The sequence below is a fragment of the Notamacropus eugenii genome, chromosome 2, assembly GCF_028372415.1.
Source record: "Notamacropus eugenii isolate mMacEug1 chromosome 2, mMacEug1.pri_v2, whole genome shotgun sequence".
Lineage (NCBI taxonomy): Eukaryota > Metazoa > Chordata > Mammalia > Diprotodontia > Macropodidae > Notamacropus > Notamacropus eugenii.
This window is the reverse complement of record NC_092873.1, coordinates 413436581-413462502: the sequence shown is the minus strand read 5'-3', so window position 1 is coordinate 413462502 and position 25922 is coordinate 413436581. Positions and strand designations below refer to the sequence as shown.

General features: G+C 41.1%; 1 protein-coding gene across 8 annotated transcripts in view; it reads right to left on the bottom strand.

Moving 5' to 3' along the window:
- The window catches only part of TLR5 (toll like receptor 5), a 126338-nt gene extending 101129 nt beyond the window's left edge, over positions 1-25209 (bottom strand). For 4 of the 8 annotated variants that reach the window (XM_072647752.1, XM_072647754.1, XM_072647753.1 and 1 more), the window contains exons 1-3: positions 24663-25208; positions 12425-12562; positions 10302-10458 (exon numbers count right to left, since the gene is read on the bottom strand). Coding sequence is in view for 1 of the 8 variants with exons in the window: in XM_072647759.1 (XP_072503860.1) it covers positions 10355-10440 (86 nt within the window). In the remaining 7 variants the exon portion in view is untranslated. Of the gene's footprint in view, positions 1-6089; positions 10459-12424; positions 12563-24662 lie in introns of those variants that run through there. The other 4 variants (XM_072647756.1, XM_072647757.1, XM_072647758.1 and 1 more) reach the window with 4 other exon arrangements.
- Positions 25210-25922: the final 713 nt, after the last annotated feature.

Genomic DNA, 25922 nt, shown 5'->3' with positions numbered 1-25922 from the left:
TGACTCGGTTCCCTATATATTTGATAAAAGAGGCCTTTATCAGAGAAAATTGCTAGAAAAAATTGTGATATTACGTCATCTATATTACCTTTTATCAAAATGTAATTTCCCTGATTATCTGTTTTAATCAGGTCTATTTTTGCTCTTGCTTTGTCTGATATCATGACTGCTACCTCTGCCTTTTTGAAAATTTTAACTGAAGCATAATAGATTCTTCTGTCTCTTTATTTTAACTTTCTGTGTATATCTTTCCGTTATAAGTGTGTTTCTTGTAGGCCACATAATATTTTATTCTGATTTCTAATCCATTCTGCTATTTGCTTGTTTATGGGTAAGCTCACCCCATTCCCATTCACAGTTATGATTTTTAACTGTGTATTTCCTTCCATGCTATTTTCTTTTGTTTATCTACTCTCTCTTTTTTTATCTTGTCCCTCCCCAAAAGTTTGTTTTACTTCTGACCACCACCTCCCTTAATCTGTTTTCCCCTTTGTCATTCTCTCTATCCCTTTTGGGGCAAACAATTAAAAAAAAAAAGAAAAAAAATTGGCAGAACCAACCCTTCAGTCAAAACTCCACAATACAAGCAATGTTACGCACAAACAGTCCCTAACTCTCTCCAATGAAGGAAAAAAGAATGGTTGTATTATATTTGCAAAGATGGGTTAGACAAAAAAAAAAAATCAATATTGGTGGGACCGTGGAAAAATAGGCACACATTTATACTGCCATTGGGACTGGGAATTGGTATAATCTTTTTGGAAAGTAATATGGCATTATGCTATAGGAACTATAAAACTTAATATCTTTTGATCTAGCGATCCCATAACAATGACATATCCTAAGGATGACATTAGCAGGAGGAAAAGGTTTTTCTGTACAAAAACATTCATAGAGGCATTTTTTTATCACAACCCCCCCAAAACCAGAAATCACCCATGTGTCTAAGTATTTGGGAATGGTTAAACAAATTGTGAGAAATGAAAATAATCCAATGTTATTATGCTTTAAAAAGTGACAAATATGAAGGATATAAAGTACCATGGGAAGGTTACGTGTAGTAGAGAAAGTAGAATCAGAATGATATTCACTGATTATTTCTGATTTAAATAAGCAAAAAACAACAAACTCCATGTAAATACTCAGAAAATGTTTGGAAAGAATGTGATCAGGATCAAAAATGTCGTGATTATTACTATCTTGTCAGAGTTAATATAAGCCATTAAAAAATCTACAAATAACAGAATTGATGGTTGTGTGCACCAACATTCTATATTCTTTCTTATGTCTAAATGTAATTTTTGTTGATGGATACTGTTTAGAATACTTAAAAAAGTATTTTTATACTGTTAAAAAAACAAAATAAAATGACCAGTTTAGAGCAGATGATCAATGAGACCCTTTCCAACTCAAAAACCCTGATCCCTATGAGTCTCAGTTCCCTTTTCTGGACCATTGCATATAACTCAGAGTGCATCACCTAAGGAGGAGGGGCAGGGGGAATTAGTCAACCACTGATCAATAGATTCCTTTCATTCCTCCCACCTTCCAAATGCTGGAATCACAGAAGAGACAGGTAACAGAAACAAAAAGATGTTAATGTCTTCAAGTGCAAAACGAAGGTGTCAGGGGGTGATGTTTCATTTAGTCATCCCTTTACGAGGTGTCAAGAAATTTATCCTGATAGAATTAAGAGCAGCTAGCTACTAGACTGTTCAGGTGAGGCCACATCCCTGGTGACCTTTAAAAACAAAACAAAACAGTACACATTTTCTGTAGACAGAGAGTCAGTGGAAACAAATCCAATGTGAATGATAACTTTCAGTATAGAAGAAAGCAATAGACTCAAGAGAGAATTAGTCCAAGGCAGTCAAAAGACAGGCTGCGGAGAACAATAGGTATGGGAAGCCCACCTGCTTGACTTGCCCAGCAGAGATGCTGGCAGGGGGTGTGTGGAGGGCAGAACAGAATGAAATCTCTCTGAGAAGAAAAAACACATAAGGGTTAGAGGTCTAAGTTGCCTTGGCCACATGTTGCCAATGCATATATCTCACTGGGCACCTGGGTGGAGCAGTGAATATAGTGCAAGGATCTGGCGTCAGGAAGACTCATCTTCATGAGTTCACTTACTAACTGTGTGACCTTGGGCAAATCACTTACCCTTGTTTGCCTCAGTTTCCTCATCTGTAAAATGAGCTGGAGAAGGAAATGGCAAACCACTCCAGTATCTCTGCCAAGAAAACCCCAAAAGGGGTCACAAGGAGACAAAAACAACTGAACAACAGCATACCTCACTGCCAGTGTCTTCTATCTATGTACTCACTCTTCTTACTATTGCTCTGTGTATTGAGGAGAAAGTGTGACCCAGGTTTATGAGGGAAACATTCTGTAGCCACTGCTTTCACAAGTCCATTTTAGGATTGACAGTTCCTTTCTAAGGTAGTACGGATTTGATTAATGTTTCTATAGTAAGAGGTGAAAGGGGATACCCATCAGGATGGCAGGAAAAGGTCTGGTAGATCTGGGAACTACCTAAATTTGGTGAAACTAACCATTCAGAAAGGCAGAAAATCATTGGTGGAGGAGGTAGCTTGGCAGAGAGATGCTGGGGTGCAGCATGGTGATTTGGGAGTACCTACATATAGTGAACTCATACATCAAAAGTCTAAGTAGATTGTGTTCCAGGAGGGTGAGGGTTGTTTTTTTCATTCTCTCTCTCTGTCTCTTTTTCTTTCTTTCTTTCTCTTCTTTCTTTCTCTCCTCCCTCCCTCCCTCCCTCCCTCCCTCCCTCCCTCCCTTCCTTCCTTCCTTCCTTCCTTCCTTCCTTCCTTCCTTCCTTCCTTCCTTCCTTCCTTCCTTCCTTCCTTCCTTCCTTCCTTCCATCCCAAGTGCTTAGCACAGTGCTTGGCAATTGGTAGGGCCTTGATAAATCTTAAGTCCTGAACAAATGGTACAGAAAACACTCTTAATTCCATCTTTTCATTGAAGCTTCCTAAAGAGAGGGTAGGACTTTCATGTGTGCAGAAGAGGGTGGAGGGCATTCCAGATATGGAGAGTAGGTACAGGTTTAAAAAAAGGGAAAGCTTGAAGGAGCTTATGAAGGCTGAATTAACTTGCCTCAAGCAAAACATTACTTTGTGTCAGGATGTAGTGGAAGGGAAAAGATTTGAAAATTATACTGGATTAGATTGGAAAGCATGGGAAATGAGGTTAAGCAGTCTGTCCTGTGGGCAACGGGATTCTAGGAAGGTTTTCTAAGCAGGGTCAAATGTCAGGTATTGTCATTTTTTAAAATTAGATTTGGTAAAGTTTGGGGGAGAAAGATGCTAACAAATTATCCAGCTTCAGTTATTCAAACCAGGATTATCATGTCATCCCCCCAAAGTGCTCCAAGTCAAGAGGTGCCTTTCGAAACTGAGTGAACATGCATCCCATTCGGACTGGAGTGAGCTGCTGCTGCCCTCTGTTGACCTATGGTTGCTCAGCATGCAGCAGCAAGAAGAGGACCAAAATATTTTTGAAAAAAAGATGTCCTGAAGCAAGGCTCAGTAAATGTGACAGTCTCCACATTTAGGAGCTGAACTTTGTTAGGTTAGCTGCATTAAAATGTGCAGATCCCCACATACCGACTGGTGACGCTAGGCAGGCTACTTAATGTAGTTTAACATAACTTACTGCCCCTAGGCAACTTTCTAAATCTGGGGAGATCTTTAACATGAAGATCTTTAAACTGAAAACTTTTTTTTAAATTAGAAAGTATATTTCAATATAGATTGTTTTCTTTGTAATCCCATGTATTTTATTTTATTCTGAGAAAGGATCCATAGGCTTCCCAAGGCTGCTAGGGTCCAAGACACACAGTAAAGATTAAGAATCCCTGATTTTAACAATTTGCAGAGTGATTGCCAATCTGCAGTGGTAGGGAATGTTTCTTTCCCAGAGTGTTCCTATACCAATTATATCATGGTTCAGTTCAGTTAAAAAAAAAAAAAAGTGATCCATCTCTCTCTCTCTCTCTCTCTCTCTTTCTCTCTCTGTCAAGAAGGTGGGATGAGTGGAGACTACTATGTCATACAGCAAATAGGACTGACACTTAATCTCACAAAAGCCAGGGACACTCACTGGATCATAGGAACATAGAATCAGAGAGACCTAGAGCTAGAAAGGATCTCAGAGACCAATGTCCTCACCTCATTTTACAGATGAGGAAACTGGGGCCCAAGTCACTCAGGTGGTACCAAGAAGAAGATATGAACCCAGGTTCTCAGACTAACTAGAACAAAGGTTTTTAACCCAGGGTCCATGAACCCTTAAAGGGGTCTATGGAGACATTCCAAGAGAGTCAAGAACTTGGGTGGGAAACAAATTACATGTTCATTTTCTATAACCTCTGGCTTCCTTTGTAATCCTATGAATTTTATTTAATGTCTTTAAAAGCGTAATTCTGAGAAGGCCATTCTAGATTTCACTAGACTGCCAAAGAAGCCCATGACACAAAATAGGTGAAGAACCCCTCTTTTGGAACAAAATTATTTGACTTCAGAGCTGCTCCTTTGTTGTCTGCTCCAGGCTTCCTCCCCTGCCTGTCACCCACAACAAATGGGCTAGATTAACTTTATTTGGACACTCACATGAACAGAGGTTCCAGGGATCCAGCTTCCTCCTTTCATGGCAGCTGGTGGTTCAGTGGATAGAATGCTGGGCCTAGAGTCAGGAAGACTTGAGTTCAAAAGTAACCTTAGACACTTACTAGCTGAGTGAACCCAAGCAAGTCACTTAACCTCTGCCTGCCTCAGTTTCCTCATTGTAAAATGGATATAATAATAGCACTGAACTCCCAGCACTGTTGTGAAAATCAAATATGGTATTTGTAACATGTGCCTGGCACATAGTAGGCACTATGTAGCATGTTATATAATATTATGTTATATATAATATTATATAATATAATAATGTTAGCTATTATTATTTTGTGAGCAGGATTTGAGGAGGGATTTTGGTATTGAGAGGTCAGGACGAATGGGGGGAGACTGGAAGATGGGCATTGGGGTATCTATCAGAGGATGCATCTGCTGCTGGAGAAGGGTTTTCAATGAGAGAGGGAAGATGGGAGGGTGGAGACAGAAGTTGGAGCAGGGCAACATATGATTTGCATCATATTTTATATGGAAAGAATCTGAGTCCCCCCCCGCCCCGTTTCAGTCTCTTCTTGCCCAGGAGCTTGAGATTTAAAACAAAAAAACCCCAAAACACAGGGAAGAGCCTGGGCTTGGCTCTAGCATGTTTCCTGGTTGGCTGCCAAGAAGGTCTAGCTTTGGTTGTGGCAGCCTTCGCATTCACCCATCAAGAACTTGGTCACAAACACTAGGTTTAATGGTAGCTTATCTAGGTGCCAGGACAACTTGGCATCTGCGCTTTGCTGAGTCCTATCATAAGAACGATTGGTTCATCAGCTTTAAAACACTGAAGCTGGATTCCCTATTCCACTGAGCGGGGCATTCATAGAGGTTGGATAACAGGAGGTAAATGGCAAGCTGAAGTGACCCCACTTGTTCTCTATGCTCAAGTGATAAATAGAGCATAGCTAGAGAATGCTGGGAAACAGCAGGCAGTGATAGCAAAGAGAGAAACTTTTAGCGGGCACGATTCAAAGCTGGGGGGTTGGAGTGGGAGTGGTGGTGAAGATCACTTTGTGCCAAAGCATCAAAGAGTCCAGGAGAATGAAAAGCCCGTGGCAGCAATAATAACAGGCCCCACAAATAACTGCCCCAACCGCAGACCAAAGAGCATGCTTTTCCTGTATCAGAAAGAAAAAAATATGCATAATGCCTATCTAGCCTTTTCAGTCTCAAGCATCATTAGCATTATCTTTGCATATAAATAACTGGCTAATGTCCCATAAAGCCCAGGAAGATCAGAGCTTCTCCATTCTCTGGTGGAACTGTCATTTCTAACCCAATAATTGTCCATTTTGTTTCCTGCAGGTTGATGTTCTCATTAGGATTTTGGGCATATTATTCAGTTTAACCGACATTTACAAATCCCATAGAATGTTCAAGGTTACCAACAAACATTGATTAAATACTTACTAGGTGAAAGGCACTGGGAAAACAGGAACAAAAATGGAACAGTTCCTGCCACCAGGATGCTTACACTCTGTGGAGGGGAAATGACAAATAGGAGTAGACAAAAAATACATGCAAAATATTTTGATCTCATTTAGGGGGCTTGGAAAGTCCTCAGGTAGAAGGTAGGGCTTGAGCTAAACTTTTAACAAATGAATACAAGAAAAAGCATTTATTCAGCTCTATGTGCCAAACGCTGTACTAAGTGCTGGGGATATAAATACAAAAGTGACAGGCCCTCTCCTCAAGGAGCTTATATTCTAACTGGAGAGATGACTTATACAGGAGAATGTTGGCCAAGGAGAAATATTTTGGCTTGGGGAGTCACATGAGCAGAGCAACAGGGAGTTGATAAGTTATTTCTAGCAGCAAGGGTATTTTGGGTGGAGAGGGGTGGCAAAGCAGACAAGTAAAAAGATGGCAGGGATGGAATGTGAAGTATGGCTAAGACCAAGATGGATAGTGTAGGCCATATGAATTTGTGCTCAGATTTAAGTAGGCCCCAGGGTAAGAATTCCAAAGTGGAGTGGTTTAGTCCTTCAGGGTATTGCTTCTGGAGGAATAGGAAAAAAAGAGAAGAGAGGAGAGGAGCAGAAAGGAAGGAAGGGAAAGGGAGAAGAGGAAAGAGTCCAAGCACTTTCTCATTTAATTAGTAAAGAGAGGAGACAGAGGGATGGCTAATCGAGGAAGGAGGAGAATCAGTAGAGACAGGATCACAAAGTGGAGGGAAGGGAGCACATGAAATAAGAGGAGGGTAATACCATACTGTAGAAATGTTGGGGAAGATGAAGAAAAAGTCAGTGACTGTGGCAGTTTGGAAATCATTCCTAACCTTAAAGAGCAGGTTCAGGAGAGTGGAAGCGAAGGAGGCCACATTGCCAGGGCTTCAAAGGTAGTGAATAGTTAACATACTGACTATAGCTTTTAATTTAGTGAAGGAGAAGAGTCTTATAGGACAATAACTTGAAGGAGTGGCATGGTCAAGGGGAATTTTTCTTTTTTCTCTTTCTTTTCCTCTTCTCTTTTCTTCTTTGCTTTTTTTCTAGGATAGGTGAGTGTTGAGAATTTTTATTGGCAGAAGGAAAGGAGCCAGTAGAGAAAGACTGATGTGGCTGGCTAGACTGAGCTCTTTTCCCCCAAAGAGAAGGGAGATCTGGAAATAGAGACAGCTATAATGATCGATGAATATCCATGACTGCAGTCCCTTGATACCAAAGAAATTCTAATAACTTGTCTATGTTGAACCTTATCTGACCTATTCATAATTGGTTTATTCAAAGGTACTGGAGTTTGTTTGCCCTAGATTGGGCAAGCTATCTCATTTCCTCAGTAGAAAACCTCAAAGGTCCTAACCACAGGCCATCTGGAATTGGTCTACTAAATGGACAGAGCCAATTTCCTGGATATGTGGCTTAATTTTTCCAAGCCAGACAAAAGCTGGGACCCAGCTTGGCGGGGAGGCAGATGCATATTTCTTCTTGCAAGTGTGAGTGTTTCACCAGTTGTTTGTGTGCTATCAATAAACTCTTTAATTAAATTAGTTTTGGCATGAGGAAGGGTCAACCTATTTGAAGGTTGGAGGGAGAGAAGAAAGGTGGATGATGACACAGGGAAATTTTTAGGCATGAAGATAGGGAGTCGAGGGAGCTCACTGTTGAACTGTGAATAATCCTATTACTCTGATTCAAATGGCATTTGTTGAATCTGGTACTGAGATAGTTTCCTCTAATTTTTTTTTGTTTTCCAATCTAATTGATGGGTGATTGTTTTAAGGCAATTAAACTCTTCAATTAAATTAAAAGATTTATAAACTTTTGAGTGGTGGTGGTCAAGACCCTTCACAATCAATCTCCAATCTACTTGGCATCATCTATATTCAATCCAACCCTCCCTGTACCACCACTACCCTACCAGATACCTAGGTCTAAATGATTTCTTAGCAGCCCTCAAATTTCTCATACTACTTTTGTATTTATCCTGTTCTTTATTATGCCATAAAAGGGTTTTACAATTTCCCAAAGGTAATTCTTCTTACTCTCCTTCTGGGCCCAACTCAATGATCACTTATACATACTGGTGCATGTCATATCTGAGCAATAAACATTCTTTATCTGCTTCATCTTTCCCACATGGATGGTCGGGTCAAACTCTTTTGCAGTGGTTTTAGATATCTCCCAGGAGGCACAACACTGTTCTGGGGTTTGATGTGACAATGTCACTTGCAAATGGGAGCATTTGGAGAATTTCACCATGAGTGAGGATCCTTCAATTTAGACTCTGCAACGGGTATTTTCCATCACAGTGGCAAACATCTTTGGCAAACATACACTTCTACATTCTATGCTTTGCTGAATATTTATGATAAGAGCATTTTGCTAAACAGGATTATTTCTGGTTTGATACCTTTTAAGTCATCTTGAATGATTATGAAGGGAAGCATTGTGGTTCAGTGAAGAGTGCTAAAGCTGGAGTGCTGAATTTGAAATCATGAGACCTGAGTTTGAATCTTGGTTATGTCTGTGTGATCCTGGGCAAGGCATTTAACCTCTCTGAAACTCAGTTTCCTCTTTAATCAAATGAGGGGTTTGAACTAGAGGACCTCTAAGGTCCTTTCTAGCTCTAAGTCTATGAATCTGTGAGGTATGGTTAGGAGAATCTTTGTTGGAAAAGAGCTTTTAAGGAAGCACTTTGGTCCATTTCTTACCTCTACAACCCTGGACAAATCACTTAACCTCTGTATGTCTCAATTTCCTCAGCTGTAAAATAGGGATAGCACCTGTCTCCTAGGGTTATTATAAAGATTAAATGAGATAATATTTGTAAAGCTCTTAGTACAGTCCCTGGCCCATAGTAGGCACTTAATAAATGCTTCCTTCCTCCCTTTGTCCTTTCTTTCTCCCTCTTTTCCTTCCTTCCTTCCTTCCTTCCTTCCTTCCTTCCTTCCTTCCTTCCTTCCTATCAGGAAGGAGGCTATCCCTCCTTCCTTCCATTTTCCTTTGCATCAAATATCTTTTCATAACCAACAAACAATAAGCAGTGGTATTTTCTATCTCTTCATTCTTTGAGTCAACTGCAAAATGGTAAAAAGTATCAACTCTTGAACACTGCTTGTGAAAGACTCCTTGTTCCCTATGAGTGTGCTCAATAAGGCTGCTCTTGGTTTCTCTGTAGAGGACTCTCCTAAAGATTTTGTATTTTTGTATATGGGAGAGCGCGTCTATAGGCCCATAGTTAACGCTTTCCTGTTTACTTTATTGTTGCTGGTTTTGGTATTAAGAAGGTTTGAAACTTTTTCCACTGCCTCCTTCCTTTAGATATTTTGTGTATCCATCCCTCAGTATCCTCACAACTGCATCATTTCTAGCACAGATCTTCTCTCTATACACTTAGTCCTATCTGGTTGCTTTTAATGTTCTCTCTAATGTTTGTTCTCTTTAGTGCCATTTCTACTACCCCAATAAGGACATCTGTAATGTCAGAATCCAAATATGACGGCCCAATTGCCCTTACCAATACTTTCCTAATTGCCAAATCCAGCGATCTCTCCTTAGGGTTCATCTTCCTTTAATGATTGCAAGTTTCCCATGGAAACAACAGCCTGCCTTTTGCATATTAATATTCTACTGGTGTTCCCACGTGACAGTGAGAGATGGAATACAATAATTCCAAAAAGTTAAAAATGAATAACACACAGAGGGTATTGAGAGGAATATGGTGGGTATGAACAGGGTATAACATATAACCAATGAGGAACTTCAGAGAAGAATAGGAGGTTATCAGGAAAATGTCTGATGGGAAGAAAAGATGGGTTGGTCATATGGTAAGAGAGAGGGCCGACAGACAGACAGGGTGTTCCACTGGTACCCTGATGATGTTAAGAGAAAGTGAGGAAAAACCTACAACATATTTGTTAGACACTCATGTTGAATTTATGGAATGCAGTGGATAAAATTGACATGCCATGGGCAGACCTAGTTTTGATCTACTTTGTTGGAATTCCTTTGCAAATCAATGAGATCAGAAATCCATGTAAGTATTTTCTTATGCTAGGCTTATTTATAGACTTATCTTTTCTCTCATTAAATGCTAAGCCCCTTAAAAGATGGATCACACACACAAAACATACATACATCCACACAACATAATACACATACCACATATATCCAGAATACTTACTTCCTTATCCTAACACTAGGACAGCCAATAGATCTCTATTTCAAAGTGCAAACATCTCTTGTATTAAGCAAACTTCAGATCCTGGAGTAGATAAATATCCTTGATGGTGATGATGGCCCATAGTTCCTTTGTGTGTCATTAGGAGGCAATTTCATATCTGTTTTTTCCAGGAGAGAAAAGAAAAGCTGTTAGTGAGGTTTGGAAAATCAGAAAACATACTGAAGATACTTTCATAATATGTAGCATTTGTTCATATTTGAGAACTTAAAAATTCAGGCACAACTTTTTTGTGGCAGCATAAAATTGGAAACAAAAGTGACCATTAGTTGAAGAATGGATGAACATATTGTGGCATGTGAATGCAGGGTACCATTACTGCGCAATCATGAATACAAGATATGAATGGCATAGTTAGGTCACACAGTGGATAGAGCATCAGGTTTGGAGTCAGGAAGACTCATCTCCCTGAATTCAAACCTGGCCTCAGACACTACTAGCTGTGTGACCCTGGGCAAGTCACGTAACCCTGTTTAGTCTCACTTTCCTCATCTCTCAAATGAGCTGGAGAAGGAAATGGAAAACCACTCCAGTATCTTTGTTAAGGAAACCCCAAATGGGGTCCCAAAAAGTTGGACACAACTGAGAAGACTGAACACAACAACAAAAGGCACTTAGGGAAGCTCAGGAAGATATATGAAGCTAAGCAGAGTGGTGTGAACAGAGCCAGAAGAGCTTAATGGCTATAATTATGCACAATGAAATGACAGCAGAAGACTGTCCAATGTAGACTACTAGCATTGATCACCATTGGTCCAAGAGAACAAAGGATAGAACACATCCCTTCCCTCAGTAGAGGAGTCAGAGACTACAGGAGCAAAATATGGAATATAGTGTCAGACTTGGTCATCTTGTCAGTCTTAGCTGTTTTTCCTTTGGCATGAGGGAGGATTTAATGAGGGGAGAGATATCACAAGAAATGACTGGTATGAAAAACAAAAGGTATCAATAAAATTTGTTAAAACCGTATTTTAAAAAACTGTGCTTGAATAAAAATAACTATTGGAACCTAAAACATCTTGTTGAAAAGGACTTTGATAGGCCATTCCTAATCTCATGAGGGTTGCCAATAATTTCCTAATTGCCAAACCCAGCGGGTTCTCCTCAGAACTCATTCTCTTGGGGGATTCTGCAGAATTTGACACAAACCATCTTCTCCTTCTGAATATATATTTTTTCTCTCTGACCTTTCATTTCACTATTCTTTCCTGCTTCTCCTTCTTGACTTGGTCTTTTTTGCCAGCTCACTAAGCTCCAGGTTCTACTGGACAAGACATATGTAAAGAATGGACAGGTATTGACAGATACTGGCTTGACTGTAAATAGAGTCACATATCAGTTTAAGCCGTGATTTGGCATAAGTCACAGGATTACCATAAGATCATAGATTTCAAATTGGAAAGACCCATATCAGTCATCTATAAGAGGGATATGCCTCATAGCTCAAACTCAATGAATATGGCTAAGATAATGCTCTGTTTCCTGATTTCTTTATCAAAGGAGGATATCTCTTAAGGCTACATGGTTTGGGGCAGAGAATCATACCAAAGAAATATAACTTCTACCTCCCCTGACCATTGATTTCATCACTACAGAAACTGGACCAGTAACAAATAATAATATATCTAGCCTGAGAGAGGATAAAATAGACATATGGAGAGAAGTTCACTTCAGGCCTCTTTAATGGCCCCAATTCTTGGGGCCATGAAGGACGTTACACATTTCTCATGGGACCTTCATAACGTCTCCACAAAGGGAGACAAGACTTCCATCTAACCAGGAGCTGTGAATTACCCTGCTGCTACATGTGTTCTCTAAGTCTGAGACCCTTTTTCTCTGAGCTCTGTATGTATTTGTGGGAGAGCATGTCTCAGACATTTGGGGGATTTTTACAAATTAGGTTTTTATTATACTTTTATGAGTAAACATCTCTCTGATAATTGATATTAATAAAATGATTTATATTGGGGAGAGACTAACTGTTCAAAATTATATTTCTGAAGCACACCGGTGGGGGGCTCATGACCTATAGTACTAGAATATCATACCCAAACTCTCAATATTACCTTTAGAATTCTGTAAGGAGTAGTTGACTGCTCTCTGGAAACCCAACTTGCCAGTCAAACCAAAAGCTGGGAAAATTATGAGCTCAAGGTTAGTGCCAGAATGAAGCTGTTGCCATCACTTTGAGAGCAGCCAATCAGCTGAAAGAAAGGGATGAGGGCGTAGGGTTATAAATAAAGATGAGAAAAAAGGTATGCTCCATTTGGAACTAAACCCAAAAGGCTATAAAGTTGTGCTTGCCCTTTGACCCAGCAATACCACTACTAGGTCTGTATAAAAGAGATCAAAGAAAACAGAAATGACCCACATGTACAAAAATAAGTATAGCAGGAATGGCTGAACAAGTTGTGATTTATGACTGTGATGGAATATTGTTTGTTATAACAAATGATGAGCACAGGATGCTTTCAGGAAAAACTTGGGAAGACTTATATGAACTACTGCAAAGGGAAGTGAGCAGAACCAGGAGAACACTGTACACACCACATGCACAACAATAAAACTGTAGGATGGTCGACTTAGCTATTCTCAGCAATACAATGATCCAAGACAATTTTGAAGGCCTTATGATGAAAAATGCTATCCACCTCCAGAGAAAGAACTAATGAAGTCTGAATGAAATTAAAACTTACTTATTGTATTTTATTTTTCTTTTTTGGTCTGTTTTCTTTTGCAACATGACTAATACAGACATATGTTTTGCATGACAACACATGTATAATCTATATCAAATTGCTTGCCTTCTCAAGGACCAGGAAGGGGGAGGGAAAGAATTTGGAATGCAGAAATTTTTAAAAAACAAATGTTAAAAATATTTTTATATGCAATTGAGAAAAAAATAAAATCAAACAAGAGAGAAAAAAAGTATGCTCCTTGTTCCAAGAGCTGTGCCGTCTGGTATTCTTTTCAGTTTTGACAACTAAAGGTTTAAAATTTGTCAAAAGGAAAAAAAACCATATGGGGAGGGGGGAAGTATAAGGAAGAGGGGTGGAGACTAGCCAGCTGGCCCAGGTGAAGGATGGGCCTCTATTGTTTTAGAAATAACCCTACTAGTTTCAGTGTTATTTAAGAATATATAACTTGAGGATTTTTTTCTTTACCAACCATACCAAGCAACTGACTTCTATGACATCTCTGTGGAGTAGCCTCTTTGAATCTAGCAGGTGGTCCTTGAGAGGAATGATGATGACAAGCTCATTTACAGAGAGTACTTTTAAGATGTGTGAAACACTTTTATGTTTAGTCATTTTTATCTGTGTCTGACTCTTCAGTTGTGTCTGAACCCATTTGGGGTTTTCTTGGCAAGGATACTGGAGTGGTTTGCTCTTTTTTCTCCAGCTCATTTTACAGATGAGGAAACTGAGGCAAACAGGAGGAAGTTACTTGCTCAGGATCACACAGCGAAGAAGTGTCTGAAACCGGATTTGATATCAGCAAAAAGGAATCTTTCTGACTCCAGGCCTGGTGCTTTATCAACTGTACCACCTACGCATGTCTTATTTGCTTTTTTCAACAATCCTTTGAAGTAGCTCCAATTGTTATCCCCATTTTTCAGATGAAGAAACTAAGGTGGGGGGGAAGAATTTACATAGCTGCTAAATATCTGAGGTGGGATTTGAACAGAGATCTTCCTCACTCCGAGTCTATCACTTTATCCAAGGAATGAAGAAATAGAGTCACTTATCTCAGAAGTTTTAGGCATGGACTATGGAGGTGGTCCAATCACCTCCTGAAAGAGATCCAAAAAAAGAAACTCCTAGGAACATTGTGGCCAAATTCCAGAGTTCCCAGGTCAAGGAGAAAATGTTGCAAGCAGCTAGAAAGAAACAATTCAAGTATTGTGGAAATACAATCAGGATAACACAAGATCTAGCAGCTTCTACATTGAGGGATCAAAGGGCATGGAATATGATATTCTAGAAGTCAAAGGAACTAGGACTAAAACTAAGAATCACCTATGAAGCAAAACTGAGTATAATACTTCAGGGAAAAAATGGTCATTCAATGAAATAGAGGACTTTCAAGCATTCTTGATGAAAAGACCAGAGCTGAATAGAAAATTTGACTTTCAAATACAGGAATCAAGAGAAGGATGAAAAGGTAAACAGGAAATAAAAATCATGAGGGACTTACTAAAGTTGAACTGTTTACATTCCTACATGGAAAGATAATATTTGTAACCCTGGAGAGTTATTTCAGTGTTAGCGTAATTAGAGGGATTTTATATACAGACAGAGGGCACAAGGTGAGTTGAATAGGAAGGGATGATATCTAAAAAAAAATAAAATTAAGGGGTGAGAGAGGAATATATTGGGAGAAGAAAAAAGGGAGAAATAGAATGGGATAAATTATCTCTCACATAAAAGAGGCAAGAAAAAGCTTTTACAGTGGAGGGAAAGGGAGGGGGATGAGAGGGAAAGAGTGAACCTTATTCTCATCAGATCTGGCTTAAGGAGGGAATAACATGCACACTCAATTTGGTATGAAAATCTATATTACCTTACAGGAAAAGAAGGGGATAAGAGGGGAAATGATAGAAGGGAAAGTTAAATGGGAGGAGGGGGTAATTAGAAGTAAACACTTTTGAGGAGGGCCAGGGTCAAAGAGAGAATAGGTTAAATGAGGGGACTGGGCAGGATAGGAATGAAGGGAAATATAATTAGTCTTTTACAACATGATTGTTATGGAAGTGTTTTGTATGTCTATACATGTATAACCTATATCAAATTGTTTGCCTTCTCAAAGATGGCAGAGTAGAAAGACACACATACGCAGGGTCTCCCCGCACAGCCCATAAAATACCTGTAGAGAGGAACTCTCAACAAATTTTGGAGCAGCAGAAGTGGAGAACAACAGAGTGGAGGAGATTTCCAGCCCAGGTGACCTGAAAGGCCGATGGGAAACGCGGAGTGGAGGCCAGCCCAGCCTTAGCCATGGCGAGTGGCTTGCAAACAGCCCTTGGGGGCGGAATCCCCAGTACCAGCAGTAGCAGTTCAAAGATCCCTCAACCCATAGGTGCCAAAGGTCAGTGATAGGGTTTTTTCAGCTGGCCAGGAAGAAGAAGGGCCTTCCCATAGCTCCAGCAGCAGGTAGCTGCCTCAGAAGCCACATTGCAGGCACAGCAGCCACATACATTGTTGGAGTGTAAAACCCCTGGGGGCACTGAGGAGCTGATTCTTGCCTCCACGCTGTGTAGAGGCCCTGGCCTAGCTGGTCTTTGTCTCACATTGAATGGGGGCCCTGCCCATCCAGCTTATCTGAAAATCAGCCCCCAGTGCTGACTTGGCAGAACTGAAGGCCAGGTGGCTGTGGAGAAGTAACTGCTAAGATTCTGGGCTAGAAAATCCCTCTCTGCATCCAGACCAGTACACGCTTGATCATGCCACCTTGGAGGAACTGAGATCTCACAGATTCCCAGAGTATACCCTACTCTTGACAAAGGACCCAAAAGCCAAGTAACTGGTTGGGAAAAACGTCCAAAAAAGGGAAAAACAAATAAGACTATAGAAGGTTACTTTCTTGGTGAACAGATATCTTCTTCCATCCTTTTGGATGAGGAAAAACAATGCTTACCATCAGGGAAAGACATAAAAGTCAAGGCTTCTATATCCCAAACATCCAAAATAAATATTCAATGGGCTCAGGCCATGGAAGAGCTCAAAAAGGATTTTGAAAATCAAATAAGAGAGGTGGAAGAAAAATTGGGAAGAGAAATAAGAGAGATGAAAGAAAAGCATGAAAAGCGGGTCAACACCTTGCTAAAGGAGACCCAAAAAAATGCTGAAGAAAATAACACCTTGAAAAATAGGCTAACTCAATTGGCAAAAGAGGTTCAAAAAGCCAATGAGGAGAAGAATGCTTTCAAAAGCAGAATCAGCCAAATGGAAAAGGAGGTTCAAAAGCTCACTGAAGAAAATAGTTCCTCAAAAATTACAATGGAAGAGATGAAGGCTAATGACTTTATGAGAAACCAAGAAATCACAAAACAAAACCAAAAGAATGGAAAAATGGAAGATAATGTGAAATATCTCATTGGAAAAACAACTGACCTGGAAAATAGATCCAGGAGAGACAATTTAAAAATTATGGGACTACCTGAAAGCCTTGATCAAAAAAAAGAGCCTAGACATCATCTTTCATGAAATTATCAAGGAAAACTGCCCTGATATTCTAGAACCAGGGGCAAAATAAATATTGAAAGAATCCACAGATCACCTCCTGAAAGAGATCCAAAAAGAGAAACTCCTAGGAACATTGTGGCCAAATTCCAGAGTTCCCTGGTCAAGGAGAAAATATTGCAAGCAGCTAGAAAGAAACAATTCAAGTACTGTGGAAATACAATCAGGATAACACAAGATCTAGCAGCTTCCACATTAAGGGATCGAAGGGCGTGGAATAGGATATTCCAGAAGTCAAAGGAACTAGGACTAAAACCAAGAATCACCTACCCAGCAAAACTGAGTATAATACTTCAGGGGAAAAATTGGTATTTCAATGAAATAGAGGACTTTCAAGCATTCTTGATGAAAAGACCAGAGCTGAAAAGAAAATTTGACCTTCAAACACAAGAATGAAGAGAAGCATGAAAAGGTAAACAGCAAAGAGAAGTCATAAGGGACTTATAAAAGTTGAACTGTTTACATTCCTACATGGAAAGACAATATTTGTAACTCTTGAAACTTTTTTCAGTATCTGGGTAGTTGGTGGGATTACACACACACACACACACACACACACACACACACACACACACACACAGCACAGGGTGAATTGAATAGGATGGGATCTTATCTTAAAATAATGAAATTAAGGGGTGATAGAGAAATATATTGGGAGGAGAAAGGGAGAAATGGAATGGGGCAAATTATCTCTCATAAAAGAGGCAAGTAAAAGACTTTTCAGTGGAGGGAAAAAGGGGGGAGGTGAGAGAAAAAACATGAAGCTTACTCTCATCACATTTAACTAAAGGAAGGAATAAGATGCACACTCATTTTGGTATGAAAACCTATCTTACAATACAGGATAGTGGGGGAGAAGGGGATAAATAGGGTGGGGGGGATGATGGAAGGGAGGGCAATGGGAGGAGGGAGCAATTTGAAGTCAACACTCTTGGGGAGGGACAGGATCAAAAGAGAGAATAGAAGCAATGGGGAGGCAGGATAGGATGGAGGGAAATATAGTCTTACACAACACGACTATTATGGAAGTCATTTGCAAAATTACACAGATATGGCCTATATTGAATTGATTGCCTTCCCAAAGGGAATGGGTGGGGAGGGAGGGATGAAGAGACGCTAGAACTCAAAGTTTTAGGAACAACTGTTGAGTATTGTTCTTGCAACTAGGAAATAAGAAATACAGGTAATGGGGTATAGAAATCTCTCTTGCCCTACAAGAACATAGAAGAGAAGGAGATAATAGAAGGGGGATATGTGATAGAAGGAAAGCAGATTGAGAGAAGGGGTAATCAGAATGTAAATTACCTTGGGGTGGGGGGAGGGGAGAGATGGGGAGAAAATTTGAAACTCAAAATCTTGTAAAAGTGAATGTTGAAAATTAAATTGATTAATTGATTAAAAAGAAAAGAATAGGTCTGGGGGCAGCTAGGCAGTGCAGTGGATAGAGCTCCAGCCCTGAAGTCAGGAGGACTGGAGTTCAAACACTTACTAGCTATGTCTAGCTAACCCTGGGCAAGTCACTTAATCCTGATTGCTTAAAAAAAAAAAAATAGAATAGATCTAACCATGTCACTCCTCTGCTCCCTGTTACCTACAGGTTCAAATAGATAATCTTTTTTGGTTTTTTAAAACTCTTCACAGCTTGGGCCTTTTCTACTTTTCCAGTCTTCTTAGGAGTTTATTCCCTTCTCCATATAATCCACAATCCTGCTATGTTGGCCCATTTTCCATTCAAATACCAACAGGAACCCGATTTCCTGCCTCCATACCTTTGCAATGTCGGTCCTACATTCCTGAAATGACTTTCCTCTGCCTCCTAGGTTCCCTAGATTCCTTCAAGGGCTCAACTCAAACCCCATCTCTGCCATGCTTTCCAAGACTCCTTTTCCTGAGTTCAAATATGGTTTCAGATACTTATAAGCTGTGTGACTCTGAGCATGTCACTTCCCCCTGTTTGCCTCAATTTCCTCACCTGTAAAATGAGTTGAGAAGAAAATGGGAAACCACTCCAGTATCTTTGCCAAGAAAACCCCAAATGGGGCCAGACACAACTGAAAATGACTAAACAAAAAAATGTTTCTTTTATCTTAAAAGTTTTCTCTATAAATGAGCTTGTCATCATCATTCCTCTGAAGGACCATCTGCTAAATTCAAAGAGGCTACTCCACAGGGGATGTCACAGAAGTCAGTTGCTCTCATAGTAACCTGGGTTATCAGAATATCCAAAGATACCCCGAAAACCTATTAGATTTTACCATTTAGAATTCACAGAAGCAATCAGGGAGAGAAAGCACTGGACTTGGTCATTCAGTAGAGTGTAACCCTGTATTGCATGGGTTTTTTTTTCTCTTTTCAAGGAGAAAGGGAAATTACTTAACCACTTAAGATGTCTGGTATTCCATTTTCTTTCCTTAGGCCTGGTTTCCAGAGTTCTTTGTGTTTTTGTAAAAGGAAAAAAAGATGGAAAAATAAAATGTATTTATCTCAGAGATCTTCCCACTGGTATACTAATTATAAATACTGTGTAGCATATAAGGAATTCTTAAGCATCTAATTATAAGGGAACTGCTCAAGCTGCATTATTAGCAATAGTTAACAATTAGTTATATTGATTATATTTTAGGTCCTTGGGGAAAAAAAGTAATTCACTGAGAGGTCAAACACTGGTGAGTGACAGTTCTGCCTGGGATTCTCAGCACAAAGGTCAGAGAGTGTCAATATTCTAGATTAGAATATTAACATTTGTTCTCTTTGAGGTCAAAGCAGCTTTGATGACCTTCCCAAACACACCTTAGCTAAATCTAGGCTGTTAATGGGGAAAGTAAATTACTAGGGAAGATTGGATGTTGCAAGGTGGAAGGGGAGGATGGCACATGAAAGATACAGTGCTATATCTCCTGTACGTAATGACACAATTGGCTAAGTGCAGCCTAAGCCATTTAGCTTGTGATATAAATGAGAAAAAAAAAAATTGGGGGAGAGTAGGAGAGTTGTGAAGGAAATCTATTAGGTTGTGATGAGTAAGGTACAGAGGATGAGAATGTGGAGAAATTAGAAAACACTTGAGAACTGTCCAGGGAACAAATCTATGGACAGTGCTGGGCAAGAGAGAGCTCAGACAATCTGATCAGATCTAATCTGTGGCTGATTGGGATTACCCTGCCTGTCTGAGGAGTGAGTGGTGAGGCAGAGGCTGGGGAGGGGAGAGCTGTTATGAGAGGGACCTGGAGCTACAGATGTCTGGGTGATGGGATTTCAGAAAGGGCTTTAACTGCAATGAACTTAGCTGGAGCAGATGAAAATTGAAAAGTGACTTCATTAATACTGATCAGGCCCAAGTGAGTATGTGGATAGGAGGAAAAAGGGAAAAGAATAGATAAAGAAGCAAAGCTGCCCCAAACACTAACTCTGCTAGAAATATATAGCCTACTGTTCTGTGCCATTAGGATTGAGACCCTGCAGAAGGCATAGCAAATACCACTATTTTGTGTGCCTAGCTAGCTACTTTACATGCCTAAGGCTAGGGGGATGGTGAAGAGACAAAGGAATTATCTCCACCCTCTTCCTCACAGGATAACTGCCAACTCATAAGAGATCGTGGGAAAACCACTGCCTTAAGTCCACTAACTAGTCATGTGACCTTGAGTTCATGGACTCAGATTTTGAGCTCAAAAGGCAAACCCCTCATTTTTATGGATAAGGAAACTGAACCCCAGAGAGGTGACTTCACTTTCAAGGTCATGTAGATGGCAAGTAGCAGAACCAGGATCCTCTGATTTCAAATCTAGGGCTCTTTCCAATGCGCCAGTTCGCTTGTCCATTGTGAACCTCTGTTTTCTCCTCAGTAACATAAGGGTATTGGACTGGGGATCTCCGATGTTCCTTTCAGTTCTAATGCCCTGTGGTTTTAGGACTAACTTCCTAGTAGTGTACATAATCACAACTATAGAATCCTAGAACTAGGATGAAAACTTTACAGAAAAACAGGGAGGGTTCATGTTGAAGAGTATCCAGCTTTCAATCATTCTCCCCTTCAGAAAACTTATCTCTGCTAAAGAGTATAGTCATGGGATATGGATTGATGCCTGTGATTACAGAGGATTAATATGCGTAATTAGAAATGCAACAAAAAGGCAGCAATAGTACTATCTGAGTGCTTATCTGTCACCTTGTTCATTTTACTTAAAGGGCACTCTTCATCTCTAAAGGTTTAAAATGCTTCCTTTATGTGGCAATTTTATCCTCAGAGGACAGTACACTTGCTCTCTTGCTTCCATTTTGCACTACTCATCTTCATTAGAGTTGACTAGAGCTATTTCTGGCACGGACAAATAAGACAGGCCCCTAGCTGATCAGCCAATAGATTGAATTCCATTTAGGTTTATGAAGTTGTTGGTAATGAAGGGAATGAAGTCAAGCCAGATCTTGAAGCAAGTTGGACATAGTAACCTTTGCCAAAGTGCAACTACCATGTTCTTTAATTCTGAGCTTGTCCCCAGCAAAGGGAGAGATTCTAATAGCTTCAAAGGGACCAGGACCAACATGAGGGAACACCAAAGAGTGTATTTATTAATACAAGGAAGGGGACAGGAGATGGCGTAAAACAGAATAATCCATCTTTGATGTAACTGCCAAACTCTCCTTCCTAAAGCAGAGGATTGACCAATTCATACCTCTCCTCAAGAAGCTTCAATTTCTTACTATTATATCTAGGATAAAATGTAAACTCTTTAGACTGGCATTTAAAGGTATTCAAAGTCTGGCTCCAGCCTATTTTTCCAGACATTACTCTCCTTTATGTATACTAATTAGGTCATAGTCCAATTAGACATTTGCTATTTCATGAACTTGGCATTCCCCTCTGTGCTTTTAAATGGCAGTGCTGCATATCTAGAACCTATTGAACACAGAACATCACCTCTGCTTCATAGAATTGTCTGCTTCTTTCAAGGCTAAAAACCTCTGTCTTAGAGAGGCTTCCTCTCCTCAGATATTTTGCAACTGGGCAACTGCTCTCTAAATTGTTCCCAAATTTGCTTGAATAATGAACACTTGACAGATGTGTCTGTTTATTGTTCAGAGGGAAGTGCAATCCCGCAGTTGTCAGCATGTGGGCACCCACCAAGAAGGTGGAAAAGGAAAGAGAGCGATTCTACAGAAGACCTGGACAGGCTCATTAAAGCCATGCCTACATCCGATGAGCAGATGAGAGTAGAGAAAAATAGATGTTGCCTGGCTAGTTAACCAGAGTAGTCTCCTGTTGCTTTATGACTGCCCAGCATCATCTTATAATCATTAACACCCTTTTCCATCTAGTGAACAAGGGAAAACGTTTAAATGTGCCCAAGGGCCTGAATATTGACATTAATCTTACTGATTAGAACCTCATTCAGCAACAAGTGACTTCTGTGATTGGTGGTGCATGGTGGTGGACAAACATGCTGCAGACACTCATTAACCATTGTTCTGGGAAGTGGCATACAATCCATCTAAGTGTCTATAGATCAGACTCCTGGGGAAATGCTGTATCAAATGATATATCACAGCAGCCTTAATAAATACCCTCAGAACTGCCACCCTCATTGTCTGTGGGTTCCTTGAAAGCAGGGACTGTCTTTTGCCTTCATTTGTATCCCTTGAGCTTAGCATAGTCCCTGGCACACAGTAGGCACTTAAATACTTATTGACTGACTCCTCACCCCCAAACCTACATCAATTAGAAGGTTCTGATGGTATCTACTTAGATAGCCATGAACACCATGGGTACAAGCAAAAAAATTCACTCAAGACTCTTGAATTTTCCCATCTGTCCCTTTAGATAGGAATCAATATCACTAAGAATCAACAGTATTTACTAGAAAACTAAGTTAAATATTACAGTGAGTTTGCATTTGGAATATGGGGCTCAAGAGTATAAGATCTAAAGCTTAAAAGAACTGTAATAGATCATCTACAATTTTTAGAGATATCCAGGGGGGAAGTGATTTGCCCAGTGTCACACAGTTACAAGAAACACAATGGACAATGTGCAGTATGAAAGTGGGATTCAAATCCAGGTTCTATGACTCTAGATGGAGTACTCTTTCTCCAGAGAGGTGATATCTCTCTCAAGGTCATGCAGCTAAGGAGCAGGGCTGACATTCAAATCCAAGTCCTGTAATGACAAGTTTGGCATTATTTCAACTACTTTCCATTCCTTTTTATGATGCCAGCTGTATGAACTTGGAAAAATCACTTAAGTTCCTTGAACATCAGTTACCCTATCCCCTAAGTGGGGATTCACTCTTTCTCCAAAGACTTAACTCCCTCATAGGATTAGAAATATCTGATATAAGGGAATAGGAATTATTCAGTCATGTCTGACTCTTCATTATCCCATTTGGGTTTTTCTTGGCAAAGATACTGGAGTGGTTTGCCATTTCCTTCTCCAGTTCATTTTACAGCTGAGGAAACTGAGGCAAACAGGGTTAAGTGACTTGCTCAGGACCCCACAAGTAGTAAGTATCTGAGGCTGGATTTGAACTCAGATCTTCCTGACTCCAGGTCTTCCACTCTATCCTCTGTGCCACCTAGCTGCCCTAGTTAGTAGATGGGAGAACCAGAATAGAGATAACAAGAGGTGTTGTATTTGACTCCTAATTCTCTCTTACCCCAACCCATATCATTCAATCTGTTGTCAATGTCTGTCAATTGTATCTTTGCCAACATCTCTTATATGTTCCCCTCTCTCCTCTGACACTGCCACCACCCTGGTTTAGATCCTAATCACCTCACCTTTGGACTATTTAAATAGTCCAGGTCTCCCTGACACAAGTCTCTCCCACCTCCAGTCCATCCTCCAACTGCAGAAGCGATCTTCCTAAAGCACAGGTGTGACCTCCTACTCAATTCCAGTGACTCCCTATCCCCTCTAGAACCAGATATAAAATCTTCTGCTTGGCATTCAAAGCCCTTCATAACCTAGCAGCATCCCACCTTTTCAGTCTCGTTCAGGTAATATAGACTTTGTTGCTAATTCGCAAACACCATATTTCATTTGCAGATTCAGCATTTTCCTGGTAGTCTCCATGCTTCCACGGCTCTCTCCTCCCCCCCTTCCCCACCCCTCCCAGCTTTCCTGGCTTCCTTCAATTCCAGCTAACATTCCACCTTCTACAAGATGCCTTTCTGGACTTTTCTCAATCCTAGAGTCTTCCTTCTGTGGATATCCCAATTCATCATGAATACAGCTTGCTTGTACATAGTTGCTTGCATTTGATCTGCTGGAGAGCAGAGACTGCTTTTTGGTTGTTGGGGGTTGCTTTCTTTGTGTGTCTAGTGCATAATACAGTGCCTGGCACCTAGTGGGCTCTTAATAAATGGTCAGTGACTTCTGACGAATACGTGTAGTTCCTTCTTCGCTGTGTTGTCACGAAGTAGCTTTGTAGCTCATGAATGACCACATAAATGTGGCTAGGATTTATAATCATCTCTGTGTCACCCAAGTTTGGGGGTTTCCTCCCCCCTAATCTCTCCCCTCTTGAGCCCTTTATAGCATTTGCAGCTGCACCCCTAGCGCTCTGGCAGCACGGGACAGCCGGCGAACCCCAAGGCAACATCGGGCAGGTTACAAACCTGCAGTCAGCCCCGGAAGGCTCGTTAGGCAGACCCGAATTAGGACAACGGTTCAGGGTCAGAGTGTTTGGGGCAGAGTGAACCTCTCTATGCAAATGCGAAATAGGAACAAGTTATTATTACCGTTCTCTCTCTAGGTCTAGGTCTCTTAAAGTCTCATTCTCCATAACCCCTCCTGGCCCCCCACAAGTTTCTTTTAGAAAAGCATATAGTCTCTAAGCTCCCCCGCTTCCCTCCTCCTCTGTCCGTCTCTATTATGAGAGAGAGAGGAGAGAGAGAGAGAGAGAGAGAGAGAGAGAGAGAGAGAGAGAGAGAGAGAGAGAGAGAGAGAGAGAGAGAGAGAGAGAGAAGGGGGGGGGAAGAGAGAGAGAGGAGAGAGGGAGAGGGAGAGGGAGAGGGAGAGGGAGTCCTTAAGACTTCGGGAAAAGCGTCTGCCAGCGCAGCTCACCTGCAGGGATCATTCCCCACAACTTTCAGTCTTCTCTTTCTCTTTCCAGGCTTGATCCAGAGGGCCCCCAGGGCTTGTCCTTTTCTACCAGGCCCGAAGTCTTGGCTTTCGCGTGCCCAGACTTCAGTCCCAGGTTCCTTCCGGCTCTCCCGGAGGGATGTGTCCCCTCCTGTCCCCTCCCAAGGCTCCTTGAATCTGTTGTTTTGTCCCGCCCCTTACACCCAGTGGGTGGGAAAGGATCTTTCGGTTTACAGTGTGGCCTCTCACTGACCCCTGTCCACACCCCTACCAGCTCCTCAATTCACCCATTCCAAGAATTCTTTCTCCTTAGTCCTGTCAAGATCCTCTCCTCCCTCAGACCCAAGCAACAATCTTTTTCTCCCCCTTTCCATCTCGCCACCTTGGGGGACCCTTCCTACTCTTTCCCTTTCAGCCGCCACCTTCAGGACTCCCTCTGACCACCTCTTCCGTCACCACCTTCCTCGAAGCTACCCTCAGTCCTGTCTCAAGTTCAAGAACTGCGGGGGATGGAGGGGGGGCGGTGCGGGGTAGCCTGGGCGGTGGGTCCTAAGCTCTCTGCTCTTGCCTCACTGGACTGGTGGAGCTGAAGCTGCAGAGGGAGAGGAGGGGAGCTTTGGGGGTAGTCAGCCCCCGGCAATGGAGCGAGTGGATTGAGGCAGAGAAGGAAGTTAGGGTAAGTGTATGTATGTGCATGCAAGTGTTGTAGCAGGGGGCGGATAGAGCATGAAATTAGTCGTGTCAGTCCCGTCCGACTCTTCCTGGCCCCATTTGGGGTTTTCTTGGCAAAGATACTGGAGTGGTTTACCATTTCCTTCTCCAGCTCATTTACAGATCTGGAACTTAGGCCAACAGGGTTAAGTAACTTGCCTACGGTCACACAGCTCAGGAGGAGGAGTGTTTCAGACTCCAGGCCCGGAACTCAGTCCACCGCACTACCTGGCTGCCAGAAGGAATTAGAGCCAGGACCAAAAGGCTAGAAGATCCCTGTATTTCCTCACGCTTAAAGGACAAGGGGGAAAAGCGAGGCAAAGAGAAAAGGACCTTGTTTTGAGGGGAAGGGGGTGATCAGGCGGATGAAGGAGTAGTTGCTCCTGGACCGAAAGTATAAAGTCACTGTTTTGCATGTGTCTTAAACTTTTGGTGGGGATGGGGAGAGGAAAGAGTAAAATTGACACTTGGAACTGATCGTGCAGATTTCATCCTGGACTTTTTCTGCAAATTTCTGTTTTTTTCTTATTT